The sequence below is a fragment of the Pristiophorus japonicus genome, chromosome 10 (assembly GCF_044704955.1).
Source record: "Pristiophorus japonicus isolate sPriJap1 chromosome 10, sPriJap1.hap1, whole genome shotgun sequence".
NCBI lineage: Eukaryota > Metazoa > Chordata > Chondrichthyes > Pristiophoridae > Pristiophorus > Pristiophorus japonicus.
This window is the reverse complement of record NC_091986.1, coordinates 165,161,323-165,180,108: the sequence shown is the minus strand read 5'-3', so window position 1 is coordinate 165,180,108 and position 18,786 is coordinate 165,161,323. Positions and strand designations below refer to the sequence as shown.

The 18,786-nt window shown below is 42.5% G+C and overlaps 1 protein-coding gene across 1 annotated transcript in view; it reads left to right on the top strand.

Moving 5' to 3' along the window:
- Positions 1–18,786, top strand: part of lnx2a (ligand of numb-protein X 2a) — a 262,297-nt gene that overhangs the window by 102,910 nt on the left and 140,601 nt on the right. The window contains exon 2 of the mRNA XM_070892288.1: positions 1,649–2,166. Within this exon, the coding sequence (XP_070748389.1) occupies positions 1,766–2,166 (401 nt within the window). The 5' untranslated portion in view covers positions 1,649–1,765. The remainder of the gene's footprint in view (positions 1–1,648; positions 2,167–18,786) is intronic.

The following is an 18,786-nucleotide window of genomic DNA, read 5'->3' as shown; positions in this document are numbered from 1 at the left end:
ATGGAAGGTTCACATTCACACAGAACATCATTGAAAAAGGCACAGATGTTTGCAAGCTGTTCCCTCTAGTATTGTAAATAAAAAGGAATTGAGCCAGGGAAGGAGGTTTGAGAGTTTTTGGTGAAGAATTTAGGATTAGCTTTGCAGTCTAGGATGATCATCGGTTATATTAAGAGTTTTGACTGTAGAAAGGGAGCCACTGTGTGAGTGCACATGGCTTAAGACTAGTCCAAAGATCTACCAGTAACACCTAAAAACCCTGGTTTGATGTCACAAAAGGTCTATTCTACCAGAGTGAGTGGAGGGAGTCAGATTATCTGGGTTCAGATGCAGTTAAGGGCATCAATCGTGGAAACATGGCAGCTTTTGAGCAGGTCTTTGGAAATACTGGTCGAGCAGAGAAGAGGGATTTAGGGATAATTTTCTACAGAAATAGAGGGTGAGTGTGGAAGATTTGGAGATGTGAAAGGGGATGTGGATGGTAAAAGACATGAGGGAATGACCGGAAAAGGCCTTGCCAGAGTTTATTGTCTTGGAGTAGTCACATCAGGTGATGAGCCTCACCTGTTCGGGCATATGCTGCACCTAATTTAACAAACATTTTAGTTAATTGTCAGAAAATTGTGTGCAGCACATGCCCAAATTTCTGATTTTAAAAATACCGATGGTCGAGGTTCCCCATCAGGACAGCAAATGCAGAAGCTTACCCATATATAACTTTTAAAATATTTTAATTAAATAGAACATGCATAAAGGTTCACATCATTATTGTTCTCTGCATTTCATTCTATATCTCTGCCCCAGAGGGCTGTGGATGCTGAGTCGTTGAGTATATTCAAGGCTGAGATAGATAGATTTTTGGACTCTGGAGGAATCAAGGAAATGGGGATTGGCTGGAAAATGGAGTTGAGGTTGAAGATCAGCCATGATCTTATTGAATGGCGGAGCAGGCTTGAGGGGCCGTACTCCTGCTCCGAATTCTTATGTTCTTATCTGCAGTTATAAAGTTTTATAAGTTCTGTATTGTTTTCTATATGTAAATGTGAAAGTTTAATTCCTTATTTTTTTTCAATCTGGGAAGTAATACAATCAGGAAACAATAAATATTGGTCCCTGCTGAAAACTAATGGATTTCAAACTCTCCAGGAAACTACACTTGACTCAAAAGGATAGATTTTCAACTTGCTGCCTGATGTAAAAGTGCCTTTGTGGATTGACCTCCCCTTATGCAAACCGCCCGATTTTTCTATAACGGGTGACCGTAGTGCCTGTTTTCGCCAAGACAGCAAGTTGAAAATCTACCATAAGTTAATTCCTTTTTGTGAGATGATGCATAACAGCTTCAAGACTCTGGTTTTTAATTAGTTATGTAATTGAATACTAAGTGAACAACGTCTTACAAAAATAGCTGGTAACATCAGAGCTTTATTAATGTAAATATTATTTGAAGCTAGGTTCCCTTTATATAAAGGAGCTGTAGAACAGCTTGTACTCTTTTAACATGAAAAATTAAAGTGTCTTCAGTGAAAGCATTCATGTTTGATCCTGTTAAGCTCTATCTTCCTCAGTAAATGAAGAATGGCAAAACAATTGAATAAAACAGCTTTTCCTTGATTGGAAAATGAACCTTTCAATTTTTTTTTCACAGAACAATGAGGCTCTGAGATTGCTGGGACCAGGATAGATTGTATTTGAATATCTGACAATGCACGAATGACTGTAGATGAGTAATTGATCGATAGCAACTGTGCCAAAGTGAGTTACCATGAGTACTACTAATGGTGACGTTGAGCCAGAGGAACATGAGCCCCCTTTAAACCCATTATGCTTTGAGTGTGGTCAGCAACACTGGACAAGGGAGAACCATCTGTACAATTACCAGCATGAAATGGATGATGACCTCGTCTGCCACATTTGTCTCCAGCCTCTGCTGCAGCCACTAGATACTCCCTGTGGACATACATTTTGTTACAAGTGCCTCCGGAATTTTTTGCGAGAGAAGGACTTCTGCCCATTGGACCGCAAAAGGCTTCACTTTAAACTGTGCAAAAAGTCCAGCATTCTTGTTCACAAACTTTTAGACAAACTGTTGGTGTCCTGTCCTTTTGACAGTAACTGTCAAGAAGTGATGCAACGATGTGATTTGGAAGCACATCTTAAACACAGGTAAGCTATATGTGAAAAGTAAAATAATCTTATAGAACGTAATTACCATTGTATCAATATTGTAAAGGTGCATTGATGTAATAACTAAATACCTGCTGCTTTCGCAGGACAATCAATATCTTGGATATATTTTTAACAGACTAACTTTAATCAATGCAATACTTAGCAATTTTATATTTGATTCATATTCCTGTAAACTGTTAATAAAAATAGCTAATTATACCGAAAGGAAAATACTGATCAGTATTTTCCATCATATAATTTTGTTAAGACTGTCGAGCATGTTCTTCCTTCTTGGTGAAATATGTCAACTGGTTGAATATGATAACGTGCTAAGAATTCATAAATAGTTAAGCGGGAGATGCTTTATTCTGTCGATCTGAAATTCTAAACAACGCAAAGCAGTGCATTTCATTAGAATTCTATACATTCATCAAATAGGTACTTTGCTGGAATAGAAACAGAAAATGCTGGAAATCTCAGCAGGTCAGGCAGCGTCTGTGGAGAGGAAGCAGAGTTAACATTTCGGGTCGATGACCCTTCGTCAGAACTGGAGAGTGTTCGAAAAGAACAGATTCTTAACAAGCACTGAAAGGGGGAGGGGAAGAAAGAACAAAAGGGAAGGTCTGTGATAGAAACATAGAAAATAGGTGCAGGAGTAGGCCATTCGGCCCTTCGAGCCAGCACCACCATTCAATAAGATCATGGCTGATCATTACCTCAGTACCCCTTTCCTGCTTTCTCTCCATACCCCTTGATCCCTTTAGCCGTAAGGACCATATCTAACTCCCTCGTGAATATATCCAACGAACTGGCATCAACACTGTCTGCGGTAGGGAATTCCACAGGTTAACAACTCTGAGTGAAGAAGTCTCTCCTCATCTCCGTCCTAAATGGCTTACCCCTTATCCTTAGACTGTGTCCTCTGGTGCTGGACTTCCCCAACATCGGAAACATTCTTCCTGCATCTAACCTGTCCAGTCCCGTCAGAATTTTATGTGTTTCTATGAGATCCCCTCTCATCCTTCTAAACTCCAGTGAATACAGGCCCAGTCGATCCAGTCTCTCCTCATATGTCAGTCCTGCCATCCCGGGAATCAGTCTGGTGAACCTTCGCTGCACTCCCTCAATAGTAAGAATGTCCTTCCTCAGTTTAGAAAACCAAAACTGAACACAATATTCCAGGTGAGGCCTCACCAAGGCCCTGTACAACTGCAGTAAGACCTCCCTGCTCCTATACTCAAATCCCCTAGCTATGAAGGCCAACATACCATTTGCCTTCTTCACCGCCTGCTGTAACTGCATGCCAACTTTCAATGACTGATGTACCATGATACCCAGGTCTCGATGCACCTCCCCTTTTCCTAATCTGCCGCCGTTCAGATAATCTGCCTTCGTGTTTTTTCCCCCAAAGTGGATAACCTCACATTTATCCACATTATACTGCAACTGCCATGCATTTGCCCACTCACCTAACCTGTCCAAGTCACCCTGCAGCCTCTTCGCGTCCTCCTCACAGCTCACACTGCCACCCAACTTAGTGTCATCTGCAAACTTGGAGATATTATACTAAATTCCTTCATTTAAATCATTAATGTATATTGTAAATAGCTGGGGTCCCAGCACTGAACCTTGCGGTACCCCATTAGTCACAGCATGCCATACTGAAAAGGACCTATTTATTCCCACTCTTTGCTTCCTGTCTGCCAACCAGTTCTCTATCCACATCAGCACATTACCCCCAATACCATGTGCTTTAATTTTGCACACCAATCTCTTGTGTGGGACCTTGTCAAAAGCCTTTTGAAAGTCCAAATACACCACATCCACTGGTTCTCCCTTGTCCACTCTACTAGTTACATCCTCAAAAAATTCTAGAAGATTTGTCAAGCATGATTTCACTTTCATAAATCCATGCTGACTTGAACCGATCCTGTCACTGCTTTCCAAATGCACTGATATTACATCTTTAATAATTGATTCTACATTTTCCCCACTACTGATGTTGGGCTAACCGATCTATAATTACCTGTTTTCTCTCTCCCTCCTTTTTTAAAAAGTGGTGTTACATTAGCTACCCTCCAGTCCATAAGAACTGATCCAGAGTCGATAGACTGCTGGAAAATGATCACCAATGCATCCACTATTTCTAGGGCCACTTCCTTAAGTACTCTGGGATGCAGACTATCAGGCCCCAGGGATTTATCGGCCTTCAATCTCATCAATTTCCCTAACACAATTTCCCGCCAATAAGGATTTCCTTCAGTTCCTCCTTCTCACTAGACCCTCGGTCCCCTAGTACTTCCGGAAGGTTATTTGTGTCTTCCTTCATGAAGACAGAACCAAAGTATTTGTTCAACTGGTCTGCCATTTCTTTGTTCCCCATTGTAAATTCACCTGAATCTGACTGCAAGGGACCTACGTTTGTCGTCACTAATCATTTTCTCTTCACATATCTGTAGACTATGATAGGTTAGTAGACAAGAGAGATTAGAGAGACAAAAGGTATGATGGCCCAAAAACATTAGTCAAGATAGAGTATGAATGATGGGATAATGACCCAACTTCCATTAGAGACAATGAGAAAAATAGAAAGAAAGAAACAGGCTTTAAGTGGGGAGGGCGGGTTTGGGGGCGGGTGAAAGGAGCCAAAGATTGGCAGTGGTTATGCTCTGAAATTTTTGAATTCGATATCGAGTCCAGAAGGCTGTAAAGTACCTAAATGAAAGATGAAGTGCTGTTCCTCGAGCTTGCGTTGAGCTTCGTTGGAACAGTGTAGGAGACCGAGGTCAGAGTGGAATGCAGTGGAGAATTAAAGTGACAGGTGACTAGAAGCTCAGGGTCACACTTGCGGACTGAACGGAAGTGCTCCTCAAAGCGGTCACCCAATCTATGCTTGGTCTCCCCAATGTAGAGGAGACCACATCGTGAGCAGCGAATACAGTATACTAAATTGAAAGAAGTACAGGTGCAGTGTCCAAAATCCGTAATCCAGAATGTTCCGGACTCCGGACCAATTGGTGGCAGGGTAATCCGGAACCTGTAAAATGCTCCAGAATCCGGACCCTGCCGACCTCGAGGTACCGCTGCTGCCCGACCTTGGACCTTGCCACCGTCCGACCTCGGGGCCTCCTTGCTGGCCCGCCCAAACACCTCCTCTTTGGCGGGGCCCCGCCCGAACAACTCCACGGTGGTGGGGCCCGCCCAAACACTTCCACGGTGGCGGGGCCCTGCCCGACGACGTCATCACCCGGCGACCCGAACAGCTCTTCGGTGCCCCCCCTCCCCCTACTTCTGACATTCCGAAATCCAGAAATACCCAAACCTGGGCTCAGGTGTTTCCGGATTCGTGACGTCAGAAAGATGTTCCAAAGTCCGGCAAAATGCAAAATCCGGAACTGCCTCTGTGCCGAACGTTCTGGATTTGGGATGCTGCACCTGTTTAAGTAAATTGCTGTTTCACCTGGAAGGAGTATTTGGGGCCCTGGATAGTGGTAGGGAGGAGGTAAAGGGCAGGTGTTGCATCTCTTGCGCTTTCACGGTAAGGTGTCGCGGGAAGAGGTGGGGCTGCTAGGGGTGACTGCGGAATGGACCAGGGTGTCGCGGAGGGAGCGGTCCCTTCGGAATGCTGAGAGGGGAGGGGAAGATGTGATTGGTGGTGGGATCACGGTGGAGGTGGCGGAAATGGCGGAGTATGATTCGTTGAACGTGGAGGCTGGTGGGGTGAAAGGTGAGGACAAGGGGAACCCTATCATGGTTCTGAGAGGGAGGGGAAGAGGTGAAAGCGGAGGTGCGGGAAATAGAACAGACACAGTCAAGGGCCATGTTAACCATGGTGGAGGGGAATCCTCTGTTGAGGAAAAAGGAAGACATGTCAGAGGCACGAGTGTGAAAGGTGGCGTCGTCAGAGCAGATGTGACGGAGAAACTGGGAGAATGGAATGGACTGTGCTGGAGTTAATTAATGGGGATGTAGGTCGTGAATAAACTGGAACTGTTACCCGTTCGTTATATTTGACAATCAATTCTGCCATAAGCTGATTTCTATTCAGTATTTTTCAGATTAGGAATGTTTATGGTACCACATGATTATTGCTATTAAAGGCAAAATGGTGCTTGTTAGGAATTGATGTTTTGTAGGAATCTAAATGAAGTGGTGTCTTAACTCAGAGGTGCAATAGGCGTAAAGGAGTCATGTCAGCCGTAATGAGTGGTTTATTCTCCATTAACTAGGACTCCTAGCATTTATTCTATTTACATAATATGTGCCATATATAATTACTTACCGGGTCTGCCTGTGGAATTATGCTATTCCGAGGTCTGGTGAGGTTGCCCAGTACTTTGTTTGAGCATCAGTTTGACGTTGGAGCTTGGAAAATGAGGTCATGCAGCACAGGAGAACAAGGGGAAATTGGGTTCTGATTGGCTATGAGTTTGCATGCTATTACTGTTGTTGGCTTATACTTCATCATACTTATAGTGCAATTGATCATGTTATAAATGTAATGCTTTTGATTGATGCATGCAGCATGGAATGGCACTAATGCATATGGTAACTCCTGAGAAATGTATGCCCCTAGAGTATAAATGAGCAAATCCTTTTCATCAATCAAGTAAATTGCTAGGTCACTGAAGTGAACATGTTCATATTACAGTCTGCTTATATCTACTGTACAGATGTAGATTATCAATTACCTTACTAAACAGTCGAGACTGTGAACCATATTAAGATAATCTGCTGTATGCTGCTAGAATAATGGGTCCCTAAAGCCCCTTACCAGCTGATTGCTGCCCAGAAACACCACTAAGGTTCTGCAACCAATGCTGGCGAAAATTTCCATAATAAAGCTAAGAAATACCACCCGGCGAGAAAATGGGTCTTGCACCAAGATTCTCAACAGTTTCTCGGTGGCTAAAGCTGAAACTAAGGAAAATGGACAGTTCTTACCGGAATGGACGGTAAGTATTTAAAATTTAGTCCGAGGCTGCAGTTGGGCCTAGGGAGGGGGGAAAACTCAAAATATTTTTTCACTTTAAAAAATAACATTCTCAAGACAGTTTTTAAGGTAATCGCCGTTTTAGAATTTTAAAACTAATAATAAAAAACCTTTAACTTACCTTTCTTTGCAGGGTACTCACCTGCTGCCCTGTTTCATATTAAATGGCGGAGCAGGCTCGAGGGGCCATATGGCCTACTCCTGCTCCTATTTCTTATGTTCTTATGTTCAGGCAGCTTCTCGTAAGCGGTTTCTTCGGCAGTGTATATCGGCCCCCATTGAGGCCAAACTTAGATCCTAGCGGTTTTCTCGGCGGTGCATGCAGATGCATGTGGGCGGTTTGCTTCCTGGTGGTCTTTTCAAAATGTGGGCGCAAATCTTTAAAAAAATAAGGGGGAAACTTTTGCCGGGCGGCTTCTCATCAATAAACCGCTATACCGCCGAGAAAATCGCCGAAAATGAAGGCAAAAGTCTACCCCAATGTGTCTTATTGTTTCCTAAATAGTACAGCATTTACTAGAGCGGAATGAATTCATCATGATGTGTTTAGATACTTGTTAGCCTGCCACATTTTATTGTTTTAGGTTGAGGTAATTGTAATGTCTACTTTCTTCAATGAGACATCTATTTTGTTAAGATTTGACATTCTTTAAGCAGAGAACAGATTTTAAATAATACAATGAACATTACTTCAGGCATACACATTATACAACTTTGTTGACCCTCCAATTTAGTTCAGTATTTTACAAATAATATTTTGTGTCCAAAAGAAGAAGACACTATTTCAGATACAAATTCGATCCATAGCTAACTTTAGCTGATGACAGAATTTATCTGTGTTTATTGCTAGCATTATACTTTAGAAGCCTAATTTATGACAAAACAAAACTGAACAAGACTGATCTAGTAAAACAGACAATCAGTCAATCGTCACTATTGCTTCTGGTCAAACCTGCCAATAGCACGTTTACTGTGATTGCCACAATGGCTTGTTTACTACTTCTGGATGACAGTTTAAAATGGAGAGACTGCTTCTTGGAAAGCTGGAGATAAATGGATTGTATCTGAGCTGAAAATGGAATAGTTTTAAGGAATTGCAGTTTTTAACATGTATAAGCACGACAAGTGGAAAATCTTCCCAAAGTCTGTGTGGTTAAGTATGCCTTGGCTATTAAAAATTATTATCACAATTGTAATAGCAACTGCAGGTGGTTGTTTGTTTATGGTTTCACAGTCCCAGTTTACAGGATGTTCATGCTTCCTTGTCTGTCTATATATGTATTGCTTCTTTGTTCTTTCCATCCTTATTCTCTTTTCCCTCCTCTTTCCTTCTTTCATTTTGCCCTCGCATTCTCCCTCCTCGCCTGTCATAAACAACAAAAAGGTGGTTGTTATAATGAAAATAATTTGCATTTATATAGTGCCTTTAACTTAGGAAAATGTCCGAAGATGCTTCACGGGTGTAACCAGACAAAAATTGACACCGAGCAAAAGAAAGTGATATATGGGGGGATGACTAAAGTTTTGATCAAGGAGGTAGGTTTTAAAGAGGGTCTTAAAGGAGGAGAAAGAGGTGGAGAGGTTTAGAGAGGGTGTAACCAGACAAAAATTGACACCGAGCAAAAGAAGGTGATATTGGGCCCAAGTTTTCCCCCACGCTTAGAACAGCGCACCTGAGAACAAAAACCGCTCCTGAAACTTACCTAGGTATTCTCCCCGCTCCTCAGGACGTCTTCGGCCTCGGCGTGGTGCACCACATCCAGTGGGGGGGTGGAGCCAGGTCCCGGTGCTGAAAACAGTAGCTCCTCACCCCCGAATCTCTACAGGCTGTGTGGGAGGGGCCTGAAGCACACCATCCCTAGCCCTGGCCGAATGAGCTCCCCGCCGCGAACAGTGTCTGATGTAAAAGAACAGATATACAAGCTGGCAAAGAATGGCTTGACCCCATTGCAGATTGGTGTGATTCTAAGGGATTCCCATGGTGTTGCCCAGATACGTTTTGTTACTGGGAACAAGATCTTCAGGATACTGAAGTCCAAGGGGCTGGCTCCAGACCTTCCAGAGGATTTGTATCATTTGATAAAGAGGGTACTTCCACTTCCCCCCCCCCTCCCTCCCCTCCCTCCTCTCCCTCCTCTCCTCTCCCTCCCCCCCCTCCTCTCCCCCTCCCCTTCTTCCTCTTCCTCCCCCCTCTCCTCTCTCTCGTCCCCCCCTCCTCTCTCTCGTCCCCCCCCTCCTCTCTCTCGTCCCCCCCTCCTCTCTCTCGTCCCCCCCCCCTCTCTCTCGTCCACCCCCCTCCTCTCTCACATCCCTCCCCTCCTCTCTCTCGTCCCCCCCCTCCTCTCTCTCGTTCCCCCCCTCTCTCTCGTCCCCCCCCTCCTCTCTCACGTCCCCCCCCTCCTCTCTTTCGTCCCCCCCCCTCCTCTCTCTTGTCTCCCCCCCTCCTCCTCTCTCTCGTCTCCCCCCCATCTCTCTCTTTCCCCCCCCACCCCATCTCTCTTCCCCATTCCCCCCGCCCTCTCCTCCTAGCCTCCCGGCCCGTTGCCTTCCCTTCACATAAAGGTAGGACTTCTATTTTTTATTTGTTATTGATTGATTGATTGCTTAATACTTTGGTCTTGGTGCTTTAGGTGCAGGGTTCCTTCTATTTTTTTATTAATTAATTGCTTATTTCTTTTTGTGCTTTGTTTAGTGCTTTGTAAGTCTTGGTGCAGGTCCTCTCAGCTTCCTTGTATTTTTTATTTGTTATTGAATGCTTATTTTTGTACTTTGTTTAGTGCTTGGTGCTTTAAATGTGCTGCTTTGTTTAGTGCTTAGTGCTTTAAATGTACTTATGCTTCTTTAATGTTATTGTGAAGGTATTTCGTGCTTTGGAAAATCCTCTAACTTCCCTCTCCCCCTCCCCCCCCCCCCCCCACCATCTCTGGCTACCTCCGCTGATTTCTTAAGTCTCCGCAGTGTTTTTCTGAGCGTACAAAAGTGGACACATACGCTGGCCTAAGTTAGTTTGGAGTAACTTTTCGCTGGCTAAACTTGCTTAAATGACCAAAACAGGCGTAAGTGGCGGTAACGCCCCATTTTGAAAAAAAACTGAACTAAAAAGAAACTGAACTAACTCACTTAAACTGGAGCAAACTAAATGGGGAGAATCGCGATTTTTAAGATACTCAAAAAAAAAACAGTTGCTCCAAAAAAATATGAGCAACTCCTGGGGAAGCTTGGGCCCATTATGAGCGGGTGACTAAAGGTTTGATCAAGGAGGTAGATTTTAAGGAGGTGATCGAAGGCATTGACTTTGGTCTTCCCAATGTTTAATTGGAGATTACATAATCAGATCAAACATTTTGCAATATTTCATGAGGTTCTGATTTCTTCCTCCAGCCCTTCATCCCTCCAAGAATTGCATTCCTCCAACTCTGGCCTCTTGCGCATCCCATGCTCGTGTCGCCCCACCATTGGCAGATATCCCTTTCGCCATTTCGACCCCAAGGTCTGGAGTTCCCTCTCTAAACCTCTCTGACTCTCCACCTCTTTCTCCTCCTTTAAGAGCCTCCTTAAAATCTACCTCTTTGATCAAACCTTTAGTCACCCCTCGTAATATCAGCTTCTTTGTTGGTGTCAATTTGATTAGCCTACATAATTGTCCAGATACAGTATATACAGTCTTGCCATGTCATTGTTTACTTATAGGATACCCCATACAGCCAGGCATGAAATGCAAATTTGTCTTTGAATTGCACATGGTAGTTAGAAAAAAGCATGAATACAGAGAAAGCAAATTTAAAATGAAAATGTTGGTACATCACAACTCCCCTTGATATGTCCAACATTTAACGTAGTAAAGAGCTAAACTTGTTAGATGCTGCTTACTGTGGTGTAAATAGTTTTCATCCTATCCCTAATTTGTCATGTAGGGCACAATTCTGCTGGTGCTGAATAAAAAGATATTTAATAATAGGAAGCTATGGTATCCGGTAACTTGAAATTGTAAATTACTTTACTTTATTCCGCCACAATTTTTTCCCCCCTCCTTCTCTCCGGAAGGTATGGACTCCTTGCTGAGAAAAGATTCCATGGGAGCTCAGAGATTCCAGTACCTCATTCAAGTAGCCATTGCTGAAGTATGAATCCTTGATGTTGACTGTTGCTAAGCATAGGCATCAGAGCTAAGCCTGAGCCCAATCCTGTCCTAATTCAACATTAATTCACGCATATTTCTAGAATGATTTTTTTCCCCTTTCCTAAAGCCAATTATTGTAGACTCACCATTGCCCTACTAAAGTCAGCACAAGCTGGGATCGAATTTGGGACCTTCCTGATCTTTGTGACTCAGCAACTCTCTCTTAATAAACTCATTGAGCCAAAGGGGAGCCCTTACAAGTACATTTTACTTGCATTTTACTATTCTGTTGCTTATATTTAGGGGGTTATTGTGCTTTGAGGTACAGATTGAAAATCTGTAATTAAAGGGAAATAAAGTATGAAGACTGAAGGAGCATTGTAAGAAAGAGTTATAAATTAATGATTGGAGTTCGATACAAAACAGTAATGCAGTCGAATGGTTCAGATTACTTATACAGCATAATGTTAGATTTCCAATTAAATAGATTAAGGGAGTAACTATAGAGTGTGCATTGCCACCAGCAGCACAGATCAGAAATGTGGGTGCCTTTGATTTTCCAATGCTTCTGAGTCCATTGCTCACTGGGGTTCAGCTCCATCAGCAAAAATCAATGCCAAGGGAATCTGCAGAACTCATTTCTTTTTGCTTCAGTAATTTCATTATTTCTCTGATTATTAAACTCAGTGCCATGAAGTAGCTGCATTACACTGTTCGTTAAGGTCATGCATGATCTTAAAAGGCTGATGGTGTATTTATACATGACAATTTCCATATTGAGGGGGAAACGAGTAAATGTTTCCCCCTCAATAGTGTGCTGGTCAGCATAGAGCCCATGCCATCATCATACTGAATATTATTACTGTATTGCAACTTGGTACATACAGCACTCCCCCTACCTGCTATGGGGTTAAGAAGGGCAGGAAGTCAGACCCAACCCAGACTACTGGGTGCATCCTTGCCATTGGTGCCAGCAGTGGGGCCTAGCGATCTTTAATAGTGCTGGAACTTGGAGCATAATGATATAGAGTACATCTGTCAGATATTGGTATACAATGAGAAGGAAAATCTTTGTAACTTCGTACGAAACCTGTTTGTGATTTGATTGCCAGTTTTAAAAAAAATAAACTTATTTCAATGTGAAGACTGGTAGCCTACAAAACCCATAATATTGTATTGTTAAAAAAGTGACAAATTAAAGGTTGAGCAACAACCAGTGATACTTTTAACACTTAGTAATGTAGAATATTACTGCACAAAGATTGCATTTTATCTCTCTCTTAATCTGTATACTGTCATTGCAAAGGAAGTATATGTGTGTATATAATTATTTTAAAATGGGTTTTCTCCGAGTTTGGGTCCTGTTATGATCATTTGATTAGGTGTTTCACTCAATGTTGCCATCTAGTCATTTGATTGGTTCATGACAAGAATCATAGAATAGATTCATCGAAATTTATGTCACAGAAAGTGACTATTCGGCCCTTCGTGTCTGTGCTGGCTGAAAAAGAGCTATCCAGCCTAATACCATTTTCTAGTTCTTGGTTGCAGCACTTCAAGTGCATATCCAAATACTTTTTAAATGTGATGAGAGTTTCTAACTCTAGCACCCTTTCAGGCAGTGAGTTCCAGACCCCCACCAGCCTCTGGGTGAAAATATTTCTCCTCAACTCCCCTCCAATCTTTCTACCAATTACTTTAAATCTATGCCCCCTGGTTATTGACTTTCTGCTAAGGGAAATAGGTCCTGAAGAGTGACCATAACATGGTAGAATTCTTTCTTAAGATGGAGAGTGACACAGTTAATTCAGAAACTAGGGTCCAGAACTTAAGGAAAGGTAACTTTGATGGTTTGAGGCGAGAATTGGCTAGAATAGACTGGCAAATGATACTTAAAGGGTTGATGGTGGATAGGCAATGGAAAACATTTAAAGATCACATGGGTGAACTTCAGCAATTGTACATCCCTGTCTGGAGTAAAAATAAAATGGGGAAGGTGGCTCAACTGTGGCTAACAAGGGAAATTAAGGATAGTGTTAATTCCAAGGAAGAGGCATATAAATTGGCCAGAAAAAAGCAGCAAACCTGAGGACTGGGAGAAATTTAGAATTCAGCAGAGGAGGACAAATGGTTTAATTAAGAGGGGGAAAATAGAGTACGAGAAGAAGCTTGCCGGGAACATAAAAACTGACTGCAAAAGCTTCTTTAGATATATGAAGAGAAAAAGATTAGTGAAGACAAACGTAGGTCCCTTGCAGTCAGATTCAGGTGAATTTATAATGGGGAACAAAGAAATGGCAGACCAATTGAACAAATACTTTGGTTCTGTCTTCACGAAGGAAGACACAAATAACCTTCCGGAAGTACTAGGGGACCGAGGGTCTAGTGAGAAAGAGGAATTGAAGGATATCCTTATTGGGCAGGAAATTGTGTTAGGGAAATTAATGGGATTGAAGGCCGATAAATCCCTGGGGCCTGATAGTCTGCATCCCAGAGTACTTAAGGAAGTGGCCCTAGAAATAGTGGATGCATTGGTGATCATTTTTCAACAGCCGATCGACTCGGGATCAGTTCCTATGGACTGGAGAGTAGCTAATGTAACACCACTTTTTAAAAAGGGAGGGAGAGAGAAAGTGGGTAATTATAGACCAGTTAGCCTGACATCAGTGGTGGGGAATATGTTGGAATCAATTATTAAGGATGAAATAGCAATGCATTTGGAAAGCAGTGACAGGATCAGCATGGATTTATGAAGGGGAACTCATGCTTGACAAATCTTCTGGAATTTTTTGAGGATGTAACTAGTAGAGTGGACAAGGGAGAACCAGTGGATGTGGTGTATTTGGACTTTCAAAAGACTTTTAACAAGGTCCCACACAAGAGATTGGTGTGCAAAATCAAAGCACGTGGTATTGGGGGTAATATGCAGACATGGATAGAGAACTGGTTGGCAGACAGGAATCAGAGAGTCGGGATAAACGGATCCTTTTCAGAATGGCAGTCAGTGACTAGTGGAGTGCTGCAGGGTTCAGTGCTGGGACCCCAGCTCTTTATAATATACATCAATGATTTGGATGAAGGAATTGAGTGTAATCTCTCCAAGTTTGCAGATGACATTAAACTGGGTGGCAGTGTGAGCTGTGAGGGGATGCTAAGAGGCTGCAGGGTGACTTAGACAGGCTAGGTGAGTGGGCAAATGCATGGCAGATGCAGTATAATATGAATAAATGTGAGGTTATCCACTTTGGGAGCAAAAACGCGAAGACAGAATATTATCTGAATGGTGGCAGATTAGGAAAAGGGGAGGTGCAACGAGACCTGGGTGTCATGGTTCATCAGTCATTGAAAGTTGGCATACAGGTACAGCAGGCAGTAAAGAAGGCAAATGGTATGTTGGCCTTCATAGCAAGGGGATTTGAGTATAGGAGCAGGGAGGTCTTACTGCAGTTATACAGGGCCTTGGTGAGACCTCACCTGGAATATTGTGTTCAGTTTTGGTCTCCTAATCTGAGGAAGGACATTCTTGCTATTGAGGGAGTGCAGCGAAGGTTCACCAGACTGATTCCTGGGATGGCTGGACTGAGATATGAGGAGAGATTGGATCAAGTGGGCCTTTATGCATTGGAGTTTAGTAGGATCAGAGGGGATCTCATAGAAACATACAAGATTCTGACGGGACGAGACAGGTTAGATGCGGGTAGATTGTTCCCGATGTTGGGGAAGTCCAGAACCAGGGGACACAGTCTTAGGATAAGGGGTAGGCCATTTAGGACTGAGATGAGAAGAAACTTCTTCACACAGAGAGTTGTTAACCTGTGGAATTCCCTGCCACAGAGAGTTGTTGATGCCAGTTCATTGGATATATTCAAGAGGGTGTTAGATATGGCCCTTACGGCTAAGATAATCAAGGGGTATGGAGAGAAAGCAGGAAAGGGGTACTGAGGGAATGATCAGCCATGATCTTATCGAATGGTGGTGCAAGCTCGAGGGGCCGAATGGCCTACTCCTGCACCTATTTTCTATGTTTCTATGTTTCCATCTACGACCCTCATAAATTTTATACACCTCAATCAAGTCTCCCCTCAGCCTCCTCTGTTCCAAAGTAAACAACCCCAGCCTAGCCAATTTTTCCTCATAGTTAAAATTATCCAGTCCTGGCAACATCCTCATGAAAATCCTCTTAACCCTCTCCAGTGCAATCACATTCTTCCTGTAATGTAGTGAACAGAACTGTATGCAGTATTCTAGTTGTGGCCTAACTAGTGTTGTATAGAGTTCAAACATTACCTCCCTCTTATATTCTATGCCTTGGCTAATAGTATCCTTTATGCCTTATCTAGCTGTCCTACTACCTTCAGGGATCTGTAGGCATGCACTCCAATAATGTGACCAATGCTTCCAGTATTTAGGTAATTTAATTTACCCTTGAATTGTGATGCAACTACCCTTATTAATCGTCTATTAGTTAGATTTGTCTGAGAACAAGGTTGACCCTCAAAGCTGAGGACCACTTGGATTTCTTTTCTCTCCAATAGAGGGTTACTTTTGTGCTTTGTTTCTTTCCTGTCCTGTATGCCTCTTGACCTCACCATCTACATGTGTCCTCTTGAGACACTCACATTGTTTCTATTCTCCCCCTCCATCCTACTCAAGACATTCTCAGCTCTAGCCATCTGGCACAAGATGCAAATGATTGGAAGCTCAGTCTGCCTGTGATTTCTCTGCATTAGACTCACAGCACCACCCAGAATAGAATGAGAAGAAACAGTCAACCAGCCAACAACTCTCACCCCATTCAACAGACAGCTCTCACCCACAAATCACGCTGAGCAAGTTTGCTGCCCCCTGCCATGCATCATCTCTCTCTTCCGCCTCCCCTACCCCATGTAGGAGAAGCTGTCTGGTCTTGGAAACTCGCTCTTTGAGGAGCACTGTAACTTTGGAATTGAGTTTCCCCCCCCCCCCGGCCCTTACTCATGCTGCTTACACAAGGAGAAGCATTCTGGCACATTGACTCCTGACGGAACAGCAAGCTTTGGCCTTAAATTCTCCCAACTGAGAAGCATTTTGGCCTGGAACCAACAAAGATTACTAAAATAACAAGTCTAGGTACTTTTGACACAAAAGAAATAGTTCTATCTTATACATCGAGAAAGAAATCTCCTCAATTTAATTGACCAATCTGAGTGACCCATGAGTAGCATTCAATCATCTCAAACAGCTATATTAGTATCCCTGATAACTTCAGGTTAATGATGCATTAGTTCCCTCTCCCCCTCTCTTTCCTCTCTCTTTCCCCTTTCGATTAATCTATTTCTCTGCATTCTAACCCTGAATATTGCCCTTGGTCTTATTTCCCCAAATGCAACACCACAGGAGATCAACTAGTATAAATTAAATTTCATAATGATAACTTGCCCATACTGCTTTTAGCAAAATTGCATAAGTTTATCTGCAAGCAAAACACTTTGTGCCCAGTAAAAACTCTATCCTTCCTTCAGCCAGAAATACTCACGTAAGAATTATGTATTGTGCATTGTGTAATTCTGCACAAGAAAAACGTATCCAATAGACTTCCTGAGCCTTCACAGTTGCTATTGTGATTCTTCTCATGAAACAGATGTCATTCAGGTGGAATTAATTGGATCACAGGAATCTCAGTAAATGATAAGGAAATCCTGTTTCTTAGATGTTTTTATTTTCACAGGAAATTCCCACATAATGAAGTAGGAAGTTTTTAATAATCAGGAACATTTTCCTTTCTGTTTTCATTGTATTGTGGGTGACACATTTACTGGAATTTGGAAGCAAATGTTCATATATTTGTGCACACATGCAAAATACATGCAGTGACTATGATACAAATGCATGGTCCTGGCACTCCAATTATCATGTGAACAAGAATGCACTAGTGAAGCAGCTGACATTCTTTTTTAATACCCTCAGTTATTTGAAAAGTGTAATAAGAACAAACCAGAGTTTAGCTAGCCTGGATTATTAGTTCAGACTGAGTGCATACATGATTGTGATCATGGAAAATGCTCATCTCAGTTCATAGGTCTTCCTATAGATGGATTAGCCATTAAGATAAATTCTTTTCAATTTTTACTTTTATCAAGCGTTTTTTATGCTTATTTCAAGTCACTAGTGCTTCTTGCATATTGGCCTACTGAAACCACGGTTCAGTCCCAATCTAGTGTACCGCCGCCACATTCCATCTGTCTGTTTTCAAGGAGGGAATTTTAACTGCCATTAGGTTTCCAGTGGAAAATCTGCCCATGGCAGTACGAGAACATGCGATTTTAGCTGCTGGACCTCATTAACACACTGCTGGCCCACTTTCGGCCTGAGTTCATACATGATTGAGATCATGGAAAATGCTCATCTCAGTTCAGAGGGCGGAAAGTGGCTAATAGACTTTGGAAAATCGGGCACCTGCCAGCACTCGAGTAAGTGTGATGAAGGTGGTTCCAGCAGCTATTCTGATCAGTCTGAAGATAAAATCGCTGTTTTAGACCTGAAGATGTCATTGGACAACAATTAGCATATGTGAATTAGCATCCCGTTGGCTTTGGGCAGGTGATTTCATCATCTATTCAGAAACATCCATTAAAATTGGAAAGATCTGGATGGTTGTCCAGAAAGTAAGAAACCCAGGCATTTTAGCTGCTCCCCACTCTGGTTTACATCAATCACAGGGAACGATCAATGATGTGAGAACAACTGTCCACATTGTGTTCAATTGTTACACAACCTTTTGAAATGAGACAATGTAAACTCCAAAATCAGCATAAGGGCTTAATGCAACTGGCTATTTGTTGAAAGGAGATCCCAGCTCCAAGTGTACCTATAGAAACATTAGATTCCTGTTTTTCACAGAAGCATTTATCCACTCCTGAATCGGGTGAGGAACATAGATGTTGGAGCTTCCCGGGGAAATAAACATTTGGTGGCCACGTAGCACAACTGGTGAGAATATCCTGGGGTCCTTTGGTATCCACACAACAATGCTCTGCTTGACTTTTTTGAGTTCAGCAATAGTTTTGCACTGTCTACTGCTTCATCTTGTAGCTGATTTCATCACCTCCATCAACATGATCTTGGTATTAACCAAAGCACTTCCATCTAGGTTCATCGAGGTTAACTCTGATACTAAGTGGTTGGATTTCCATATTGGTTCTCCCACTCGTCCGCTGTAACTTTGGCGTAAGAGCTGTGTACATGGTGAGAGCGCCTGCAGAAATTCATCCCCAAAGACTCAACAAGAAATGGTCCTGTTAGCTGAGCCTAATTATGAACACTAGTACGGGAAGAGTAGAGCATCAATTAAGAAGTTTCCCTAAGTGCTTCTTAAATAACTTCTTTATCTGTTAATGTTGCTAGGATGGTGGCAGTTTGTTTTTCAGATTTAGTGATGGATTTCAACATTTTCTCTGAGTAGGAACTGGGGGGCAGGTTCCTCCTTCCAGACACTTTTAGTCACAAGGAAGGATCAAAGTATGGT